Source organism: Sander vitreus, chromosome 9, assembly GCF_031162955.1.
Source record: "Sander vitreus isolate 19-12246 chromosome 9, sanVit1, whole genome shotgun sequence".
Taxonomy (NCBI): domain Eukaryota; kingdom Metazoa; phylum Chordata; class Actinopteri; order Perciformes; family Percidae; genus Sander; species Sander vitreus.
Genome location: NC_135863.1, coordinates 6564886 through 6585659, shown reverse-complemented (window position 1 = coordinate 6585659; position 20774 = coordinate 6564886). Strand labels below are relative to the sequence as shown.

The 20774-nt window shown below is 39.6% G+C and overlaps 1 protein-coding gene across 1 annotated transcript; it reads right to left on the bottom strand.

The window, feature by feature from the left end:
- Positions 1 to 30: 30 nt before the first annotated feature.
- dnai3 (dynein axonemal intermediate chain 3) lies at positions 31 to 20055 on the bottom strand. The gene is made up of 22 exons (XM_078258121.1): positions 19909 to 20055; positions 19758 to 19787; positions 15509 to 15714; positions 14970 to 15074; positions 14510 to 14638; positions 14194 to 14393; positions 13359 to 13475; positions 12759 to 12955; positions 12010 to 12119; positions 11231 to 11320; positions 10868 to 10954; positions 9453 to 9584; positions 8180 to 8253; positions 7851 to 7995; positions 7125 to 7200; positions 5097 to 5218; positions 4865 to 4925; positions 4326 to 4456; positions 3862 to 4069; positions 3041 to 3132; positions 1860 to 1976; positions 31 to 683 (listed from the first exon to the last, which is right to left on the bottom strand). The coding sequence occupies exons 1-22, from the start codon at positions 19961 to 19963 to the stop codon at positions 543 to 545; spliced, it is 2625 nt and encodes an 874-aa protein (XP_078114247.1). The 5' UTR covers positions 19964 to 20055; the 3' UTR covers positions 31 to 542.
- Positions 20056 to 20774: the final 719 nt, after the last annotated feature.

Sequence of the window (20774 nt, the reverse complement as noted above, 5' to 3'; positions counted from 1 at the left end):
CCTGTGCCTTTTACATTCCTTCTTAATCAAACATTTCTTTATCAACAGCATGCAAGATGAGCCATGCAAAATACATTTTAATACTAGAGGAGCTTTCAACAACAACATAAGTATCATGAAATTAAAGAGCCATGAAATTACTTCCTGCAAAGGTCAGATCCTTGAGGTATTCCAGACTGCATCCTCAGGGAGCGGTGGTGAAGAAGGGGGCAAATGGATGGCATTACCCAGTAACTAGATCTCAGATGGGTGGATGAAAATAAATCCACGTTTGACCCTGAAGCACCAACCCGAACATGGCCTAAATGTCGATGGCAGAATCAATATACAAAAATGTTCACTGTTCTCAGATTTTACATGTAGATTATATTTCAATAAAAGAAAATACATTCATACATACATACATACATTAGTAGTTATGATACAAAATTGTGAAAAGAGCAACAAAGATGTTGAAAGATTTATAAATAATAAAAAATAATAAAACCTGTTTTATATGAAATGCAATTTGTGCAGATGTGTATGTGTTAATGTGTGTGATATCAGTTGTCTTGTGTGTCGGCGGGAGCTTGCAACAGGCCCATGCCCTTCAGGACGCTTTCCTCCAGCATCAGGTAATCATTGTACTCCTTCACGTTCACCTCTTCATTCTCCACCAGGGAAATGACTGGCTTATCAGGTTCCTGGAGACAAACATCAGAGAAGAATGAAAGTCATGAACAATATGTTGCAAATGATACATATAATAATTCATTAAGAAATCGTAAACGGGGAATCAAAACCAGAGACAAGTCTTGAAACATTGAAGTAATATGGGTCAAAACAATACTATATCAAAACATCCATTTATAAACTCTCACACAACTCGTACAGTGTTTTCCAGTCTTGTTTATCCAGTCATATGTTCAGTACTACCACAGTAGTACGACACAGTACTACCACACACACAGTACTACTAACACATGCGTTGTCGCTAAAACATTACTGGTTACAACACTTTCATGCATCAAAACTTTTCTCCGTTTTTGATTCTTTGTTCACCGCGGAGGTATGCGACAATATCAGCGTTTTCCTCATGAATTTAAGGCAACACTCATTGAGCAATTGATATACAGTACACGTCATCTTTTTGAGGGTAAAGTATTCCTTCAAAGGAAGGTTTGCTAAATGACAATTTTCTGTAATCACTTTTTATTTAATTGCTGAGAGAAATGCACAATCACAAGCCTACGCACACATTCACACTGAAAGTGTAAAAAACAGCAATCATACAGTTTTATTTGTATTCATTTCCTGAGGTCTCTTGTCCTTGTCATGTGATGACAAAGGCAGGAAGTGAACATAACAGCATATGTAGAATAGAAGAATAGAGTATCCACAAACACAAAAACAAAGTGAAATTACTGCAACAAAACAAAACTTAATCTGCACTAAGTCTAAGATTAGAACGTTTAGCCGCTAAAATATGTAACTTCTATAGCGGACAGACAGCCAGCCACTGGCTGTCAATAATACACTCTCCCCAGTGCCAAGGATCAAGTAACAATCCGACTGAATTAAACATGAGGGGGGGGAAGAGAATAAGAGAGACTAAAGCAGAAGAGACAGACAGAGAGAGAGAGAGAGAGAGGAATGGCCAACTCCAGCTATTCCAGGGTCAACTTTGAAATGGTGTGCACACGTTTAACTGGGCCGGTAAAAATAATTTGTTAATCTCGCTAATACCCGTGGCTGTCTGTGAGGTTAGAGTGTAGCGGAGGACACAAGGTCTCATTCGAGGCCACATTAACAGCAAATATTGATGGTTGGGAGAGCACAAAGCCTGTTCATTCTTTCTACAGACAGGTGCCACAGCTCACCGTTCTTCTCTTCTTGAGTTCTTCAGCTTCCTTCTCTTTTTCCCAGAGTTCCTCTCTTCTCAACAAATCCTTCAACCTGTCCTCCTCCAGCTCAAAGTATTTCTTCACATTTAAACTCTGCATACAGACAGAAGAGAAATGTATCTGACAACACCGGAGGACCAGCATATCTATGTATTAGAATTCATTATTCAAATATTTAATAATATATTTGTATATTACAAATTAACCTAGGGTTAGCATGTTGCACACCTGGGTTTGTCACCTCTGTTTTTCAACCTTGAACAAGAGTGAATTATTATTCCTTCTTGCAAAATAATAATTAAACAGACAACTCATAGCCTTCTTTAAAGTGAGTATAAGGAGGTGGTTGGACTGTGGGTTCTTCTCACTTCACTTAAAGGTGCTCTAAGCAATGTTGGGTGACGGCAATTCTGGTTGACGTTCGAAGTATTTTCAAACAAAACAAGGCTAGCTCGCCCCTCCCTCCTCTTCATCCTGTCCCCTCTCCCTCCCTTCCATGCTTCCGCGCACTAAACCCCCCATCCCCCCCAACCCCCACCCCCCAAATCCTTCTTGTCGGTTATTGGCTGGAACACTGGAAGACTATTTGTTATGTTGTGTGGTGCAGGTTGGCACAGTTTATTTTTTGTTGGCGTTTGTGGAGCCTGGGCTGTCTACAGAGACCGCGGTTTTTTTGTGTGTTCAGGGGACAGGCAGCTCGCGGATAGTGAGGAGATGTTTGCTGTATGTGACAAAAAAATGTTGTAGCCTAAAAAACACGTGACATCGCTTAGAGCTCCTTTAAATTGCATCCCCAGCTCCTCCATTTGCCTCGCTTCCTCGCGTCTTAGTCCGTCTCACCGAAGAAGCGCGGGAGAGACGGAGGAAATCATGGGAGGAGAGAGGAAACGAGGAAATGTGTTTTAGAGGGATGAGACGTCCCTTTCCTCTGAAGCGTCGCGTGAATGCGTCAGCTGTATGGGCAGAGTTAGCAACGGCTTTGCTGCTCGTGTATTCTTGCTCATGGCTCCTCGGAGATCCGTCCTCGATGCTCGCTCCTCGGGGCAGGAATAAGAGCTTTGAGACGGCCTTCACGAAGGGGGGCCAGAACAACTTCCGGTTCAGCCGATGGACAGAGGAGCTATCAAATAAGGGAAGTGAGAAGGACCCTGTCTTACCTCGCTCCTGGAGGGAACGTAGAGTGTCTTCGGGATTTCAAAAACACGGACCATTCCAATGTCATCAGTCACAGCCAGGAAGTGCTGCTTGGCTGTACGTACAAAACAAATCCAGTAAATAACAATCTTACAACAAGGAACTTATCACCAAGGCTGTGAAAATATAAATAAAACAGACGCAGCGGCAAAAGATTACAGCAGTTTTCAGCTGAGCAGCAGAGAGAATATCACAATGTTTTTGGCCCTTGTTTATTTTATTTAATCATTTATTTTATTGTAATTGTGTTTTAAAATGTTTTACCCCTCCTGACTCCCTATTTTATGTTATTGTCTTTAATGCTTTAGTTTTATTATTACATTTTCATAATATTTATTTCTGGTGTGCATTGTGTACGTGTGCGTTGTGTGCTTTCTGTGCGTTGTGCAGTGCGTCTGTTCCACGTGTGCCTTGTGTATTTTTTTTGTCTTAATCTTACTTTTTCCTTAAATCTGACTGTGAACAACTGCAACTTAAAAATGTATCTGAGGGGATCAATAAAGTATTCTGATTAGTCTTATATTAACCTGCAAAAAAGGGGCCATACAAATTAAGTGTCATTGATATAGCTTGTGTGTTTGCCGTTGGTAGAAGCAACCTGCCTAAACTACATCTTAGGCTTACCTTCATTTAGTGTCACTCAGGGAAACGTATTATTAGAATGTGATATGGGTGTAAAACCAAAACGTTAGACACAAATCCTAGTGGAAGAAGTAATGCCTTCCTAATGAAACCACACATATGCTAACTGCTGTGTTTTGCACCAAAGAGGCCAAGAACTTACAGGAGGCGGCCCAGGGTTTGATGCAGGTAATCTTGGCATTGGTAACGTGTGAGTGGACCTGCACAGGTTCATTGGTCTTTTCCAGCAGGTTCCACACCTCAATGCTGCCATCCTCTTTCCCAATGAAGAAAACAGCTGGTCGGGACAGGGACCAGCATCCCACAGTGCACACCTGCTCAGAGATTGCAGACAGGATGATGGGGCCATCCTGAATGTACAAAAAGTAAAATACTGTAGAGTCAAAGTATTTAAAAGGCAATGACTCGTTATCAATTAAATATTATGTATTTTCTCTTGTTGTGTACGTCATGATGGATCGAAGTATTGATTATGTTAAAAGTCCACAATAACTGATATAGCTGATATTAAGTCATTTTTATTCTAATCCTATGGAGTACGTGGGTATGATTTTAACTGTTGGCAATGTTTTCGGCTCCTGTAGTTCAAGCGACAGGTGTTGTTACCATGACTCCCTCTTTCCAGATGGCAAAGTTCCAGCTCCCCACCGTCAAAATAATGTCTTTGAAGAAGGGCGACCGTTGCACCGTATTCACCAGCCAGTGATGGATGCTAAAACAGTGGAGGGGCTTGGCACCTGAGAGAGAGGACAGAAAGAAAGATCAGGTGCACTCTTTTATCTGACAGTACTTTGCTTCCACAGAAGCAATAGGGCAATGCAGTTCAAGGAACTATTAACCCTCTGTGTCCTATGTAAATAGGGATTACATTCAGCGTTGCTGCCAAACCAAAGAGTTGACTTAAAGTGATAGGGGCTATTAAAGTAATTTTAATAATTTGTATTTATGATTAAATCCATTGCTGGCTTCTTTTGTCTCAAGACTTTGAGGATACTATTGCTCGTGTGTATAACATCAAACTACTAAAAGAAACCGCACTTTGGTCTGCTTTGAAGAATGGTCAGCAGTCAAGAATACATGATTTGTAGTTAATGAGCTCATGTTTCTTTAAACTGACTTTAATGATAATAAACCAGAATACTCACTTTGCAGCCGTCCAGAGTCATCCTTCCCCAGTTTCCAGTCAGTGTAAATAATCTCCCCATCCTGGCAGTAAAAACACACACATTATGAAACATGTTAGAAGGGAACATGGTATAAACATGCACACCTTTTTATATGTATTTCATAGTTTTGTTATAAAGCTCATTCAGCAGTTCAGTGTTGTACTGAAAAATACTGCTCGATGTTGCTGATTTTATTGGTAGGAATGTTTACCTCTGTTCCAATATAGAGTTTAGTATTGACATCTTCCAGAGCTTTGAGTGTTTTAGCCGAAGGCAGTCTGAGTTGGCTGTAGTCTGGGATGACCTTTGAGCTATCACCATTTTCATTAGCTTCTGTTGGGGGAAACAGAAAGGGAGAGTGTGGAAAGTAAGGTTAAAAGCTCAACTCGTACTTTTCTTTTTAAACATTCATGTCAAGAGCATGGTCCTCAGTAGGAACAAAATATGTTGACAATACACTGTAGAAAACTCTTCATGAAACAATTATCTACAGGAGTAATAAAACATACTTAATCAGAAAACAAAAATGGGAAACATGAGAGGGACTGAACAGTGGCATTGGTGCAGCCTGCTCTGTAATCTGACCATGAACAAGACAAGAGAAGGACAAAAGAGAGGGATGTGGGGAGATAGGGAGGGGTACAGGAGTTGGGAGGGAGAATTGTGGCGAGATGGAGGAAAGTAAGGGAGAAGGGTGGGAGGGTTGAGATAGGCAGGGCTGGTAGTGATGGAAGAAGCCTTTTCCATCACAAAAGCCCAACTGTCTGTCAGGGACAGTACAGGACCATCCGTTCACACCCCCTTATCAGTGGACCGCTCCCAATCAAATCTCAGCCTCACTCTGTTAAATCAGATTGCCCAATCACACATCTTCTAAATCCACTTTCCTCCAGTTAAGATGTGTGTAAAGATATGAGACAGACGATATGGCACAGCAACAGATGTAGACATTGTTTCACTTTTACCACACTGCACTGCTGCATAACTTGTTGCTTAATCCCGACGAGGGGTTGCTAGCAAAAAGTGTGGAAACTCTTGTGGTGTTGTTGCAGGGCAGAGTGGAGCTTTTCTACAGTGGCTACTACTGTAAGTGCAAGTGACTCCAGCATCAAAGATGGCAAAATGCAAAGAGCGTAGCTTGATGAATATATAGCTCAGAAGCAGACAGTGTAGTCAATATGACTCAAAACATCTAGAATCATCAAGGTATTAATCACACAGGGATTAATTAAAAATGTAATAACAGACTATCTAAGGGCTACAGCAGATTTATTGCCTCAGTTAGTGAACATATTAATTATATGACCGCCAGCTACCAAAGCTGTGTTTATGGAAGCAGACCTTCAGCCAGACAAAGACAGGTCTCTTCTTGACCAGCCAGAACACACACGATCATCTCCTAGCTCTAAAGAGCCTGAGCAGCATATTGCAAAGAGCTGACAGTCGGCGAGGCTATTGCTCTGCAACTATGAGGGCCTTGTTTTGGAAGTATCACTTAATAAAGTGCTATGAAACCGGAGGAGAGAAGAGGGAGACAGACTGTGTAACCCTGCCCCACTGATCACTGTGCCCAACCATCCAAAGCAGAATTAAAGAATACGAAATCTCCCCCAAAAATAGACCCGCAGCCATGCACACACTTTTCAGAACTATCAGACATAGGATAGTTAAGTTTGTAATGTTCATTGTTTTGTCTACTCACTTAGTTTAAATGCACAAAAATTCAGAATCCAGTAATTTTATGATATAATTAAAATGAGCTTTCCTCTCATTTGTGATGTTTCGAAGACTAAAACACAATAGCACTGTTCATGCAAAGCAGTAGCAGTGTGATATAGCTTCTGCAATTTTGACACTGCAAGCAGAGTGTTACACTTGCAACGTTTTATATATTTATCCCTGCTATACGTGTATTTGTGTGTTGTTACATTTTGAACTTGCATACTGATTTATCACATTCCTTATCCAAGTTGATACGTCTCAAACTGTGACAATGACCAAGCAGTCTTTTTCTTTTTGACAATCTGTGGCTCTCTAAAAGTGATTGTGTGAGTGTTTGAGTGAGCTATAACCCACTTTCATGAGGTACTTTGCATCCACACCAGACAGTATTTATTGTACAAGATATTGTAATTGAGTAATGCTTATTTGTGTGACTGATTTTAAGAAAAGGGAGAGGCTGTACAACAGACAGAAATAAATAAACCAAACCAGACTGAAGAATAAAGTTCTGTATTACCATTACAGGTGTAGTGTTCCAGGTTGAACTTCAGAGGAGCGTATTCTCCACTGGTATCGATCTTTGGCAGGGACACCTGAGAAAAAGAGAATGTTTGACAATCGAAGAACTGACAGAGACGAAACATTTAAAACAAAAGCAAGGACTATACTGAAGCCACTGAACACTAAAACCCATTAAATAAACCCAACTTGGATGCAAAGAAATGCATACATAAATAGACATACACATTCACAGAGCTTTTGAGTTTAAAATGTTACTTGCATTGTGGGGAATTATCCAAACACAAAGCCTAAATCCTTCATAAAACCTGGTCTCCAAAATCTTTCCAAGTGTAATTTAATTGCTGAATTGGGTATATCAAAAGAAGACTTTCTTAAAATTGTCAAGATGGGAAGTGAACAGCTAATCTACAACAAATGCTGGATTGTTTTTCTACCCAGAAAACTGGATTTGAAAGCTTTAATTTTACACTTTTTATATTACATGCAGGTGTTTTCATATATCTACATCAATCTATTTTGTTAGATAGTGTAATTTTTCTATTTGCAGGTAGAATCGTTTTCTTCCAGTATTGGTGGACCTAACTTTTGTCTACTTAACACAACAGCTATTTGGTTTGCTGTACACTATCACAATGTGTATGGAACTTATTTTTAGATTTGGAAACTGCAGATAAAACATCTCAGTACTCATTTTATATTGCACCCGGAAACCCTGCAGTACCCTGAAGAGAGGTTTCCATGTCCGGTCCAGGTGTTTGAAGGTGTCGGGGACACTGTAGGGTGTCTTCTGATCCATAATCGGCCCCCTTTCTGATGCTGAGTGGCTCAACAGATTCGACACTCGCACATCCCAGAACATTATAGTGCTTCAGAGGGAGAAAAATGAAAAACTAACATCAACTTGAAAATTAATAAAAACTTGAATCCTTACACACACTGTGACTACTGACTGATACAGACTCTGTGGTCTTGTCCTTCATGCCAGTCTAATTAAAGCAACATCTCCTCCAATTTAACATTTAATCTAAAAAAATTCTGTATAAGACCTACCAGTCAGGGGAGCAGGTGACAACTTGAGCAGAAATGTTATACATGTTTTCCACTGGTAAGCCCATTCTGGTCACCTAATCAGAGAGAGAGAGTCACAAAATCAACAAATGTCTGTCAAGCTTAGTATTGTAAAGAGCAGATAGTAGTGAAAAAGGTTCTTGATGATATATGGGAAGTTAATGCTCCCCTGGGGGCACTTTGATGATTGCCTTATTTTATTTATCCAGATGAGTGCCAGTGAGTGTAATGATTTATTACAGTTGGCTATAAAGACACGAGGGATAGGCACCGATGGGAAACCAAAATTATAATGTTTTCATTGTTTCATGAAGAAGAGGATTTTAGAGACACTAAACAACATGCTTAGGTTCTGTGGACTGATAATGTAGTGAATCTGTGTGTGACCATAGTTTATTGTTGCTGTATATTTTCTGGCTGATAACATTATCTTTCACAATTATCAGTACACTTCTTTGTGCTAGGTTACAGACCAAACACTACAGCCAAAATCACATTAGGTCAATACATTTCTAGATGTACTGTGCTGTGTTGAATAACGTTTGTTCTGTCCAATAGTGTCATACTTTCATACCTTCCTGTTGACCCTTGTAATTTCTCTGTTGTACTGATCTTGTTATTGTCTTTCTTTGTCTTTACTTTGTGAAGTGCCTTTGAGTACCTTTAAAGCGCTATATAAAATAAATGTATTATTATTTATTATTATTATTGTCATCATATCCTCAATATGTCGCATTATAATCATAGATTTTCTCTGCCCTGAAGACTTTTCTGTGCCCACTATTGCCTTACCTCCTGTTAGACATGTTTACATTCAAGTGGCTTTTAAACTTAGTCAGATAAACACTCTGATAATATTCCAAACCTAGATAAAGAAATCATTAGGGCAATAAGAGACCTGACCCTTAAAGTGGTTACTGTTTTATTATCTATTTGCAACTCAGGTGTGAAAGATTCAAATGTACTCTAGTTGCCTTCAGTATGTTGGAAACGGTGCCACAGTGTTTACTTTAGATATGATAAAAGAAGCTTGAGATCAAGAAAACATTAACAAACGTGTTGCTGTGTAGTCACACAAAGCACCTTGTATTAATCAAGATAGGCCAAAAGAAATAGTGATTAACCATGTGGAAGGTCCCAGCACCTACCCAATGCACTCCTGATGGAAAATGTATGAAACATAAATAACTCTCTATGTGATCTGTGATACTTGCAGTTGTTACTCCTTCTAAACCCTTCTAAAAGCTCTGTGTACCTCAAATGTTGTTGGCAGCCACTGGACATCAGTAATTGGTGCTTTGTGGCTGCTCTCTAATGCAGACACTGCACAGTAGTGCACGATAGGAGTCTTATTCTCTTTGTTGTCATTGAGGTCCTGGTGGAAATCCTGAAGCATGAACAGAATGCGTAACACATCATTTATTTCAGTAAGCAGTGTGCCAGCAGTTGGATTTAAATGGTGTGAACAGAACAGAAATCCATACAGGAGGATTTTAATTCTTCGTTTATATGATCAGCTAGCAACAGGTGCTAATGTAGCGCAGCTTTCACAGCACTCAAATCAACTCATCAAAATAAAGCCTTTTAGCAGATACAACTGCCATTATTTACACTGCAAACACAAGGGAGGGCAGGGATCTGATTTGCTTGTGTGTTATCTTCGATGGGAGCAAACTATGGTGGAGGATGGCTGGCTTGTGTAACAGCTGGAGTATGTGAGCTGATGCTGTTGACTTTGGGGAATGAAGAGCAAACAAGGACAAAGTGAGTAGAGGGAGGTATGGAGGTTGGTAGAGGGCAAAACAAAAGAGAAGGAAGAAGTGAGGACAGGGATGGAAACAGCTGTTCCACTGTAGAGGGAATAAAAACACACAAAGAAAATGGGGGCTGGATGATGGGGGCATATATGTCTATTTGAATACAGCAGTGGAAGATGTCAGTAGAGGTCAGGCTTTAAGGGACAAAATTGTTTTAATATTTGGGTGTCTGGACTTCTCAACAGGCTACGATGGAGTTAATGTACTTGCTATGATGTGGGCTTAAATCTGTTTTTTGTCACGTATCATTACCTCCCTCTTCCCCCACCTTTTCTTTATTACTATACATAATACCACATAAATAGGGCAGCTATATGCCATGCAAATATTAGTTTACTATAATGTTAAGCCAAAAGAGAAACCCTATTTGTAGTTTCAGTCTTCAGTCAAGACTTCAGTTTATTCAGTTAGATCAATTCAGTCTGACTGGAGTGTTTGTATAAGGCCTGTTTTCGTTTAGCAGTGTGGGGTCATGTAATGATATAAACTCGCTTTGAGATTCACTTCTGGCATTAGTACGTTTGTGGAACTAGTTTTGACAGCTGTGGCTGGCTTGCAAAGGACCATTAGGCCACTGCATTCCCATCTAATGAAAGAGAGACGATGAGGGGAGAACTCAGGAGTCAACGTATCATCATCTCACTCTGTCACACAGCAAAGCCTGTCTTTACAGCAGATGTACTGCATGCTTTGATAAACTGAGGACCCGTACTTGAATGAACCAAGCTGACATCATCAGGAGCCAAAGAATTACGGTAACTGATAACACATGTAATACATCAACACAGATACAGAACACCATGTATTATTGTATCAACATTGTGCACATTAGGGAAAGGACATGGGTACTTACGCATGCGTCAGTGTAGACAGAAACCTTTTTACCAGGCTGTGTTCCCTGTAAGCGTGTGACGTGAGCAGAAATGTCCCACAACACGACCTGAGACAACAGCAACACAAAATCAGTCAATCCTCCGTGTGTAATAAACATTCAAATAAATATGATAAAGTGTTGATTAAAACAGAGTGGAAACAGAAACAATACATTGGAACCGTACAGGATATGATTAAGATGACTGAAGGTTTATTATAATTTTCCCTTATAATAAAAACACAGGGGCATGGGAAAGTGGTAAGTTATAAAAAACTAATACAAGGCAGAAAAGGCAGCAGATGCAGCAAAACCAGAGATGCAGAGCAGAGCCAAAGTCAGCACCTGGCCATTTATGCAGCCGCCAACGATAATATTTGGATCAGAGGGGCAGAACTCAAAGGCAAAAATGTCATCTGGGCACTCCAGTAGCAACTGCAAACAACACAGAAAACCCACACACACACACAGAGGGCAGATACATTACATTTCAAAGTAGACATGTCCATGTATTGGATGCTTGCCATCCCAAGTATTTATTTATATAAGTCTCTCCATACAAAGTTCAGCTTTTAATCCCCAAAACCGAGTGCATACAGTAGATTTCATTTCATGAGGCATAAGGGGGAAAAAGACCCAGGAGGGGCCGGATTGTATTACAGAGAAGTCATTTTTCAGAATCATGTTTAAGAGATTAAAATTAGCTGCAGCACTGAACTACAGCACTTTACTCTTCACACTACAGTAAATAAATATATTTATTTCACTTATATATTGTCTCTGGTTTCCCCTACACAGTACCCTTTGCTACTTTGATCACTGCTTCAGCAGACAGTGAAACCAAAGCATGACGCACACAATGGTGAAGACGTATGTCATACAGAACTCATATTTCTTTTGAGTGATTTAGCAGCTCAAGTTTTATTGATTGAGTGTCTGGGTTAAATCAATGAAGCCTCTCAAATGTTGCTAAAGCGAATAACGGTCTTGAATTACAGGAGAAAGCAAATCATTCTAGCCATTTGTGATTAAAGTGTGTCTCAAACAGATATGAGGTGAGAATTAGCTTGTAAGCTGTCAATGAGAGAGTCAGAGTGTCCCATATACTCACATACTTTCCATACCTGGGGATTAGAGGGGTCGGAGAAGGTATAGAAGAGAATGAAAGAAGCTCTGACGACAGACTCGCTCAACTGCGCCTCCTTTTTTTTTGTCAAAGCCACAGCTATCACACCTACCACATCAAAGAACACATCATATAATGTATCAACTACACAGCAGCAGGAAAACAGACGTTAAATATGTTTAGTCTTTTTAAGTGTACTGATTGAAAAATTGCTGGCTCAACTCTGATCCCTTCTTTGAATAACATATTTTTGTACTAATCACATGTTTTGGCACTGATATTATTATTCTGGATCTTGTAGGAAGCCTGCTCTATGGGTGATGACAGCTGGGCAACATTACAAAGAGGTAGTGAAGAACATTAATTTCTTTACAATGGATGAGGATTTGGCATTTTAATATTTGTCAGTGACGGTGAGATTACAGGGAGAATGATTGTCATTTACTTTTGTTAAATTTATTGCTGGCATTGTCCATTAACACTATCCATGTCAACATTTTCTGACCAAATGCTATTATTGACATTTAAAACCATAATCGTCTAAACGTTCAAGGCATCAACATTGACCTAATTTTCTCTGACAGAAAATGCGTTAAAGATAAACTAACTAAAGTAATATGATCCAAGTAATGCCTTTTTTTCATTAAGAACTGAGAGAAAATTATGAATGTGGAAGATGACCTTTAAGTAGAGAGTTATTGCTCTTGAGAGAGATTGATATATTGATAATGAGATGTTGCACTTTACCGTAGATGGTAGGGTGCCAATTAATGCTGCAGATTTTCTTGTCCTTTGTGTACTTCTGGTCTGTGAAGGCCTGATAAAGCATCAAACCTTCGGAAACCTTCCCAGCCCAGTCACCGTCTTCAGCTGCTGTCCCCAGAGCCTTCCAGTCATCAAAGAACACATTCATGATTCCTTCCTGCTGAAGGGCTTGCAAAACCCTGCAAAAAAGGTAAAACTTCAAAAGGCAAAACTTTAGCATTTTTTTCTTTTCTTTTTTCTCCATCTAATCTCTTCATAGCTACAATACAAAGTTTTCGAAGAGTCCAGATGTTCTTTTTTCTCTTACCTGGACACAAAGGAGGGTTGAGGGTGAAGTGTAAGATTACAATGCATCATTGAAACTCTTATTTAAAACCCAAAGTATGGGCTGTGAAGGCAACTATAACAACACAAAATATAGCACACTGGGAAGGTGAAGGTGTATTCTAATGGATCTACAGTGGTAACAATGGATGGATTTGAGAACCCTGAGGCTGATGCAGTAACCTCTTCCTATACAATGCAAACTCTCTTAGAAAGCAGTCAGAAGACACAATTCATTTCTAGAACATTTCGTCTTACCTGGGGGTCACTGAGTTGCAAAAATTCTTCAATTCTTCTTCTTGGAGGATGTTCTCTTTTTCTTCAACACTTAACTCTCTTGGCGTGTATTGGGTAAAGATATTCTTCTGAAACTTCCTGTGAAGTGGACAGAAAATAATTATACAATACATTTGTGGAGGTGGAGTTACTATTAAAATAGTCTACTGTATTTCGACGAAGTTCCCCTTCCGGGTTTTTCAGGTGCCGCCGGAAATTTGGCCGGATGCCCGTCACCTTCTGCTCTCTTTGTGTTGGCATTCTAAACTCCAGGTCGATTTATGAGGACTTTGGTTAACTGCTCCTCAGATCTCTGCAGGGCAAATCCAGACAGCTAGCTAGACTATCTGTCTGACTATCAAACAACTTTTGAACATACAAGTTCCACAAAAAAAAGTTACTTCCCGAGGCTATTTTGCTCCCTTTAGCGCTTAGCGCCGCAGACGCCAACGACTGTGATTGGTTTAAAAAATGCCAACAAAGAGCACGTTTTTCTCCCATCCCAGAATGCTGTGTGGACAAGCCAGACCCTCCTCCACAGCGCTGTGGAGGAAGGTCTGGCAATGCGAGACTACTATTAAAGTAATAAAGAGAGAAAAAATGGTCTATGGCGAATGCTATTTCATGAATGCTTCAGCTATATAATATGCACTACCAAAGTATATGCATACAGGCATGAACTGCAGAAAAATACTAGTCTCACAAATTGATTTAATATTACTTTCTTCATGCATTGAGGTGTTGGCAGAACCTGGCTGTAAATGCTTTCCCCCCTGTAGAACAAATCAATTTTATGTGTACTGATTTGCTGGCATACCACTGTGTCTGAGCACTGCTGCTCTGCAGTCTGGGAACAGCCTGGATCCCGCAGTCCCTCTGCATCTGTTTGATGCTGAATCTGCTGTCTTGGTAGGAAGCACACTCTAGGTAGTCATCCTTAGCATCTGCAGTGTTGCGGTCAGAAAAACAGACTGGTACCCCAAACTTCCTCCGCACTCTGGAGAACTTGTACAACAGCTGATGACAAAAAGGAGACAGAATACAGAGGTGCAATGGAATGAAAGGACACGGGTGAATGGTAATTCAATCTTATTTAATATGCATATTTAATGTATTTTTTTATGCTGTAGTACCTTTTCTCTGGACTCTTTGAAAGCTTCTTCATCTATTTCCTTATCACTGCCAAGTGATATCCATGGCTTTGGTTCTGGGGTTTTAACGACTTCTTTCTCAAACACTTCTGGTGTCTCAGGCTTTGGGGGCTGCAGAACACAGGGACAATTACAAGAGCACACAGTACAATGAACAGGAAACACTAAAGTGTAGGATGAGTTAGTATGATTTATTTTGACAGCTAAACGTGAAATCTTCCCACACAGTCACACTTGTCACTAAATGACTGAGCTAGAGCAAGGAAGTGAAGTAGTTTCGGAAGTCTTTTATTTTAAACGACCATTGAAAATATGCCAGCTGGCAAAGAAAAACGGGCCTGCCTGCACCACTTTTTAAACACCAAGTAGTGGATAGAGCATTAGTGAGAACAAAAGGAAAAAGAGAACATTGTTACCAAAACCCAGACTACCATCTGCTTACATTGAGGATTCTGTCCTTAGCTTCTGGTGTCAGAACCAGATAGAAACTCTGGCCATAGGTGAAGTCCCTGTCATAAACCAGCAAGAGCTCATCCTCTGGGTAGTCCTGTCAGATAAAAGAATTTAGAATTCACAACATTCAATTATTTGCATGACAACATTTCTTAATTTCTTAAGATAAAATTACTGTAGTGTATTTGAATTAATTCAGGCATTTCTGTACAGCAGTAATTTGTCAAGATGGTGGATGACAGAGTGAGATGTAGATTTCCAACTTTAAGATTGATGTTGTGGGCTTTAAAAAGAATAAGACAGAGAGACACACACATTGCCTAAATCGGCATACCCATGATCAGCGGTAAAACCACTCTGTACTGGCAGTTCCATTGTCCCCATTCCCCCAGCCTACGGGGAGAACTGTGCTTCCCAACTAGGCGCAGCGCTACCCTATCCCACAGCCCTTAACTCGGGGTCTGTGTATCATCACAGTGTCTTGGGGGTATTGTCTGAGTGATCTGTATGCCAATGGATCAGCCTCACCAGCACAATCTGCTTCACGGGGCTGAAATCAGACACTGCAGCTCTTGTCTTAATGTCCTGTATGATGTCGTCTTTTTCCAGCAGCTTGTAAGGGCTCTCCCCTGTGACGTCCTCATCAGCTTGGCAGTCAAAGAGCTCCTGGGTGGCTGATGTCAGGACCATGGGGAAGATATCCTCAGGATGATCTTGGTTAGAGAGTTCCCAATCTATAAAGACAAGAGAGATGTTAGACAGTGGAAATTATATATTGTAATGAGCTATACTTTAAAAGCACACATTAAAAACATCCTATGCGGAATCACAAAACTGTTTTGTGGATTACTACTTTTACTGGATTGTAATAATGTTTGGGCAAACCACTCAATAAGAGAATATTTTGTTTGTCAGTTGGGTCACTTTTCAAAATGTTTAAGGTACTCCCATTTAAAACCCATTTTATCACTAGAGCTAATGTTTTGCTTTGCAACAACTACACATGTCAATGTAATATGGATCGTAACAGATCATCTGAAAACAAAAAGCCGCATATCAAAATAATGTAAACAAACAAACAAGTATAAGGAATCTCTGTGAATTTACCCAGAAACACACAGTGTGTATTTAAATACTCTTCCTCCACCCCTGCCAACTATATACAGTATAGAAAATAAAGCATCATATAAGTCAACCTTAATGATCAATCTGAAATCATAAGTCGAGCTGTCTTTGTCAGATGCCAGAAGATTTGACGCTGTACAGTGTTGACAATGATAATAATGAGCTAAGTGTTTAATTGTCATGTCTACCTGTTCTGTCTATTCCGCAGAATGTACAAAACAAATTGCTGTCATCGTCTGTGCAACTATTTTCCTGGAATGGGATGTACAAATATAGTGGCAGAATTGAGCAGGTAAAACAAAAACATAAATGGTTTATAACTGATTATGACTTGCATAGAAAATCTGCAGTTTTCCTATCTTCTACAGTTGTATGTGAATGGTGGAAAACCAAGAGGTTTAAAAACATAAACAAACAATACTTATAGCAGATCTGAAAACTTGTATCTCTGAACACAGAGATACAAGCATGATGAGTAGGAATGCAGAGATGCCACGACTAAGAGCCTAAACCTCACTTATTAAGTGATATTCACACAATGGACAGGTTTCAAAGTCACTATTGCTTACGGACTGTGAGACAGACTCTCGCCCCCTATTTTCTGATCAAACGCACAACAACGCCTCTGATCCTTCACCTGCCCCACCCTGCAGGGTGGACCAACCTACAATATCACAGGATGAAATGCAATCCTTGTGAATAGCCTACACACAATGTCCAAACACTTATAGAAGGAATGTTGCTGTATTTTATATTACTATACTGGTATGTGAAAGGCAGATCAGGTATGCATGAATTCAAGACATAAACCGCTCAGTCACATATACCTAACCAGGATTGTTACTATATAAAACCGCAGTAGTGCACCAGCACCACAACAAAGACTCTTCCATATCTACAGTAAGGCCAGGCTCAGTCCAGGGCACACTATAGCAAACAGGGCTTTGCATAATGATAGTTTTCATCCTTCTTGCGGTCTCTCTCTTCAAAGTCTTGCCACAAGGTTGCTGAGGGGACGCTGGGAATGCTAAAGTACAGCTTAAGTAACCACTTCCCAGCTGGGTGTGTCAACCTTTTCAACTCACACCAGTTAGGCTTCATGCCAAATCATTGTAGTGGAAACACACACCCCTCATTTCACACAGGTATGTGTCAACTATGGCATTTGCATTCATGAGAGATATTTGCTTGAGAGACGAAGAGAGTGTGATGTGCAATGTTCCGTAACCCTGAAGAATGTAATTAAACTGCGTTTATAGACTGCGCTGAGGAGATATTGTAAATTTGTCTTTTTCCTCTTGCATAATCCACTCATGGCTTGCATTTCTTCGACTGCATACTGTAAGATATTTATACAGTACCACAGTACATTGTAATTATGGCAGCTTGTTTTCATCTCTGTTGATACGACTTAAGAATTTCAGCCTGGACAATAGCTGTTTATCAGCTAATAAGATTACCTATCATCAATGTCCTTTAGCAACATTTACAGGGGTTAAAAGAAAACCTGTATATATATATACATATATATATATATATATATATATATACATATATATATATATATATATATATATATATATATATATATATATATATATATATATATATATTATATTTGTGTCAGTGGGCAAGATAAAGCTAGTCCCCACAAGGTTATCTAATACATGTTAGGGTTGGTTTTATGTCAAGTTCAGGGTCAGGGTTGGGTTGATGTTAAGAGTAAGACTATTTAGACATCAATCAGGAGCGCTAACAGACTTGCATTTATCCTGCTGGTGTATTTAAGCTGGAAATGGTTGAAATGAATAAATAAATGTACAAAACAGAGCCAGTGTGAATCTGCAGACTCTTAACACCATTACCTTTAACTCCCATATGAGCCAATGATGTAATCTATAGTACAAAGATACATTTGGTGACCTGCATTAGACCAAAAGCATGTCTTCAGGGCTGGTATGTTGACGGTAAACTAGACACGACAATGACAATGGGGACCCACAGCTGAGTAGAGAGCACATCCAAAGGCTATGCAACAGTACACTCACTCTCCTACAGTATAAATTGCGTATAGCGTTGATTAAAAGGACCCTGCTCTATCAAATGAATGTAGTAATCAAATACAAATTCATTCTATCATCAAACATTTTAAATTTGTAAAACTAAATGGAAGGCTTAAAGTGCTTTATTTAACTCTATTCAAAGACCATGTAAGATGTACTAGCTCTCTAGTTAATATAATTTAAGATGAATAAAATTCACTTTAGGATCTGCACACTACCTATTACAAACCAGGAGTACGGTGGCCGACAGGGGCCAACGCCCTGCAACTTAAGAAAACACACACAAATAGACAAAACACAAGCAAATTAAGAAAATTTGACAACACATGCACAGCATTCAGCAAACGCACTGCAAATATGAAACGATGCAAAAAGAAAAGCACACAAACCCAGAAAACAAATGCAACAAAAAAACTTCCAGATTACACAACGGAAGTTCTCCAGACCTCTAGAGGGAGCAGCTAGTGGAACAGCTTGATTTTCGACCCCACGGGGAGAGAGAGAGAGAGAGAGAGAGAGAGAGAGAGAGAGAGAGAGAGAGAGAGAGAGAGAGAGAGAGAGAGAGAGAGAGAGAGAGAGAGGGCGAGAGAGGGAGAGAGAGGGAGAGCGCAACTGCATAGACTGTAAATATTAAGTCTATGTTTGAGATATGTTTTCTCTCGTTTGGTGGGTGTGTCTCGGCTCAGGTCACAGGTGATACTCAGTCAGCAGAGACGTCTGTAAACTCGTGGTAATAAAACATTTAAAACTGCATCAGCGTTTAACGTTGACGTTTGTTTAAGCCATATTACATGAGAGGGTTTAATTTGGAGGTCCAAAAGGCGCACCACTGAAGTATAGGCCTCCTCAAGTGTAATATTGTGATTATACAACAACGGTTACCAACAAAATAAGTGATCAATCTGTATTCATATTGTGGAGCAATTCGCTCTTGAAATACAAAAAACAGACAGGATTTCTAGTCCCTCCCTGTTTAGTAAACCAGCCAATTTACCGTGGGATTTATCAAACTGAATAAATCCCCGTCCGCACTATATAAACACAAACTGCTTTGCTAACTCCAACGTGTTGTAAGTAAGACATTTGCTGAAAAAGTTATTGTATTCATTAGCATGATTGCCGTACTGTTTAGTTCACAAACATCCAACACACCAAAGTACAAACACATAGCGGACCAGACGCGAGCTTTTATTTTAAAAAGCCGAAGCTCGGGGACGGAACCAGCCGGGAGAGCATGAGACGGGAGCATAGACTTTATATTATTAATATATTATGTTATTAATAATAATATGAATTTAATATACAGTCTATGGAGTTCTCCAGGCTGCAGCCATATCTGACTCTAATAAAAAGTCTCTCTCCCCGTGGGGTCGAAAATCAAGCTGTTCCACTAGCTGCTCCCTCTAGAGGTCTGGAGAACTTCCGTTGTGTAATCTGGAAGTTTTTTTGGTTGAATTTGTTTTCTGGGTAGTTTTGAGGAAATTGTTGTGAATGTGCATCAAGTTTTAAGTAAAAACAAAGGTAACTTTTAATTGTCTAATCTACTTAACAGTTCAGGATAGGTGAAAAAGTGAATAATTTTCTCTTACCCCGCGCAGCTGGTGACTGAATCTTTTTGCCTAAATGGGGAGTAAAAGTCAGTTTACCATTTCATTTACTGTCTCTCCATTTGATCTTGCTAAGACAAACATGCATTTAAACACAGTAACACTATATTACTATTCAGACACTCATATTTACCTTTCCCCTTACTGCCTGCACTGCTTTTTCCACTTTTTGGTTTCTTGGGTGGCATCCTTGCTCTTAGGATAGGTTCACTAATGAGAGGGAGAACGTTTTCGTACAACACGGTGTTACAATTCTCCTTGCAAAACACCAAACTACAAACTTTTATCTTCACACATTTCTATTTCATTGACCAAGTGTCAGAGAATGAACATGTCAATCCACACACAGGCTCCACACAGTGGCAGAGCAGTGTCTTGCAATAATGCCCAAAATAAAATCATTATCAATGCATGTAGCGACATCTTGTGGAGGATGAGAGAATTGCAATACATTGCCTTATAAGAAGGACCTTAGAGCATGATCTAAATTTACTTATGAAAACAAAATTAAGCCAGGTCTTCAGGCTGACATACATTTGTATGATGTTCTGTTTATAATTGCTACAGTTATAACTAGATATGTTCCGATACCGATACCAGTATCAGTATCCCTCAGATACTGCTTAAAACGCTGGTATCAGTATCGGGAAGTACTGGAGTTTATGCACCGATCCGATACCACGTAATAAAGCCCTAAAGAAAATCTACATTAATGTAGTTTATTTATGTTCTTTTTCCGTTATAACTGACTGTCAAACTGGATAATACAAGAAAGTTCTGTGGCATTCATTGTTTGTGTTTGTTCATGTTTCACAAAGAGTTTAACCTGAGCCAGACCGACAACAAAGATAAAAAATAATATCACATCCATTCGGGGATAATAGTATACATTTGTTAAAACATAATAAAAATATATGACACGCTGGTATGGATCAGTACTCTGTATCGGCCGATAAGCAATCGGTATGGGGAAGCTAAAAATGGTATCGGACCATCTTT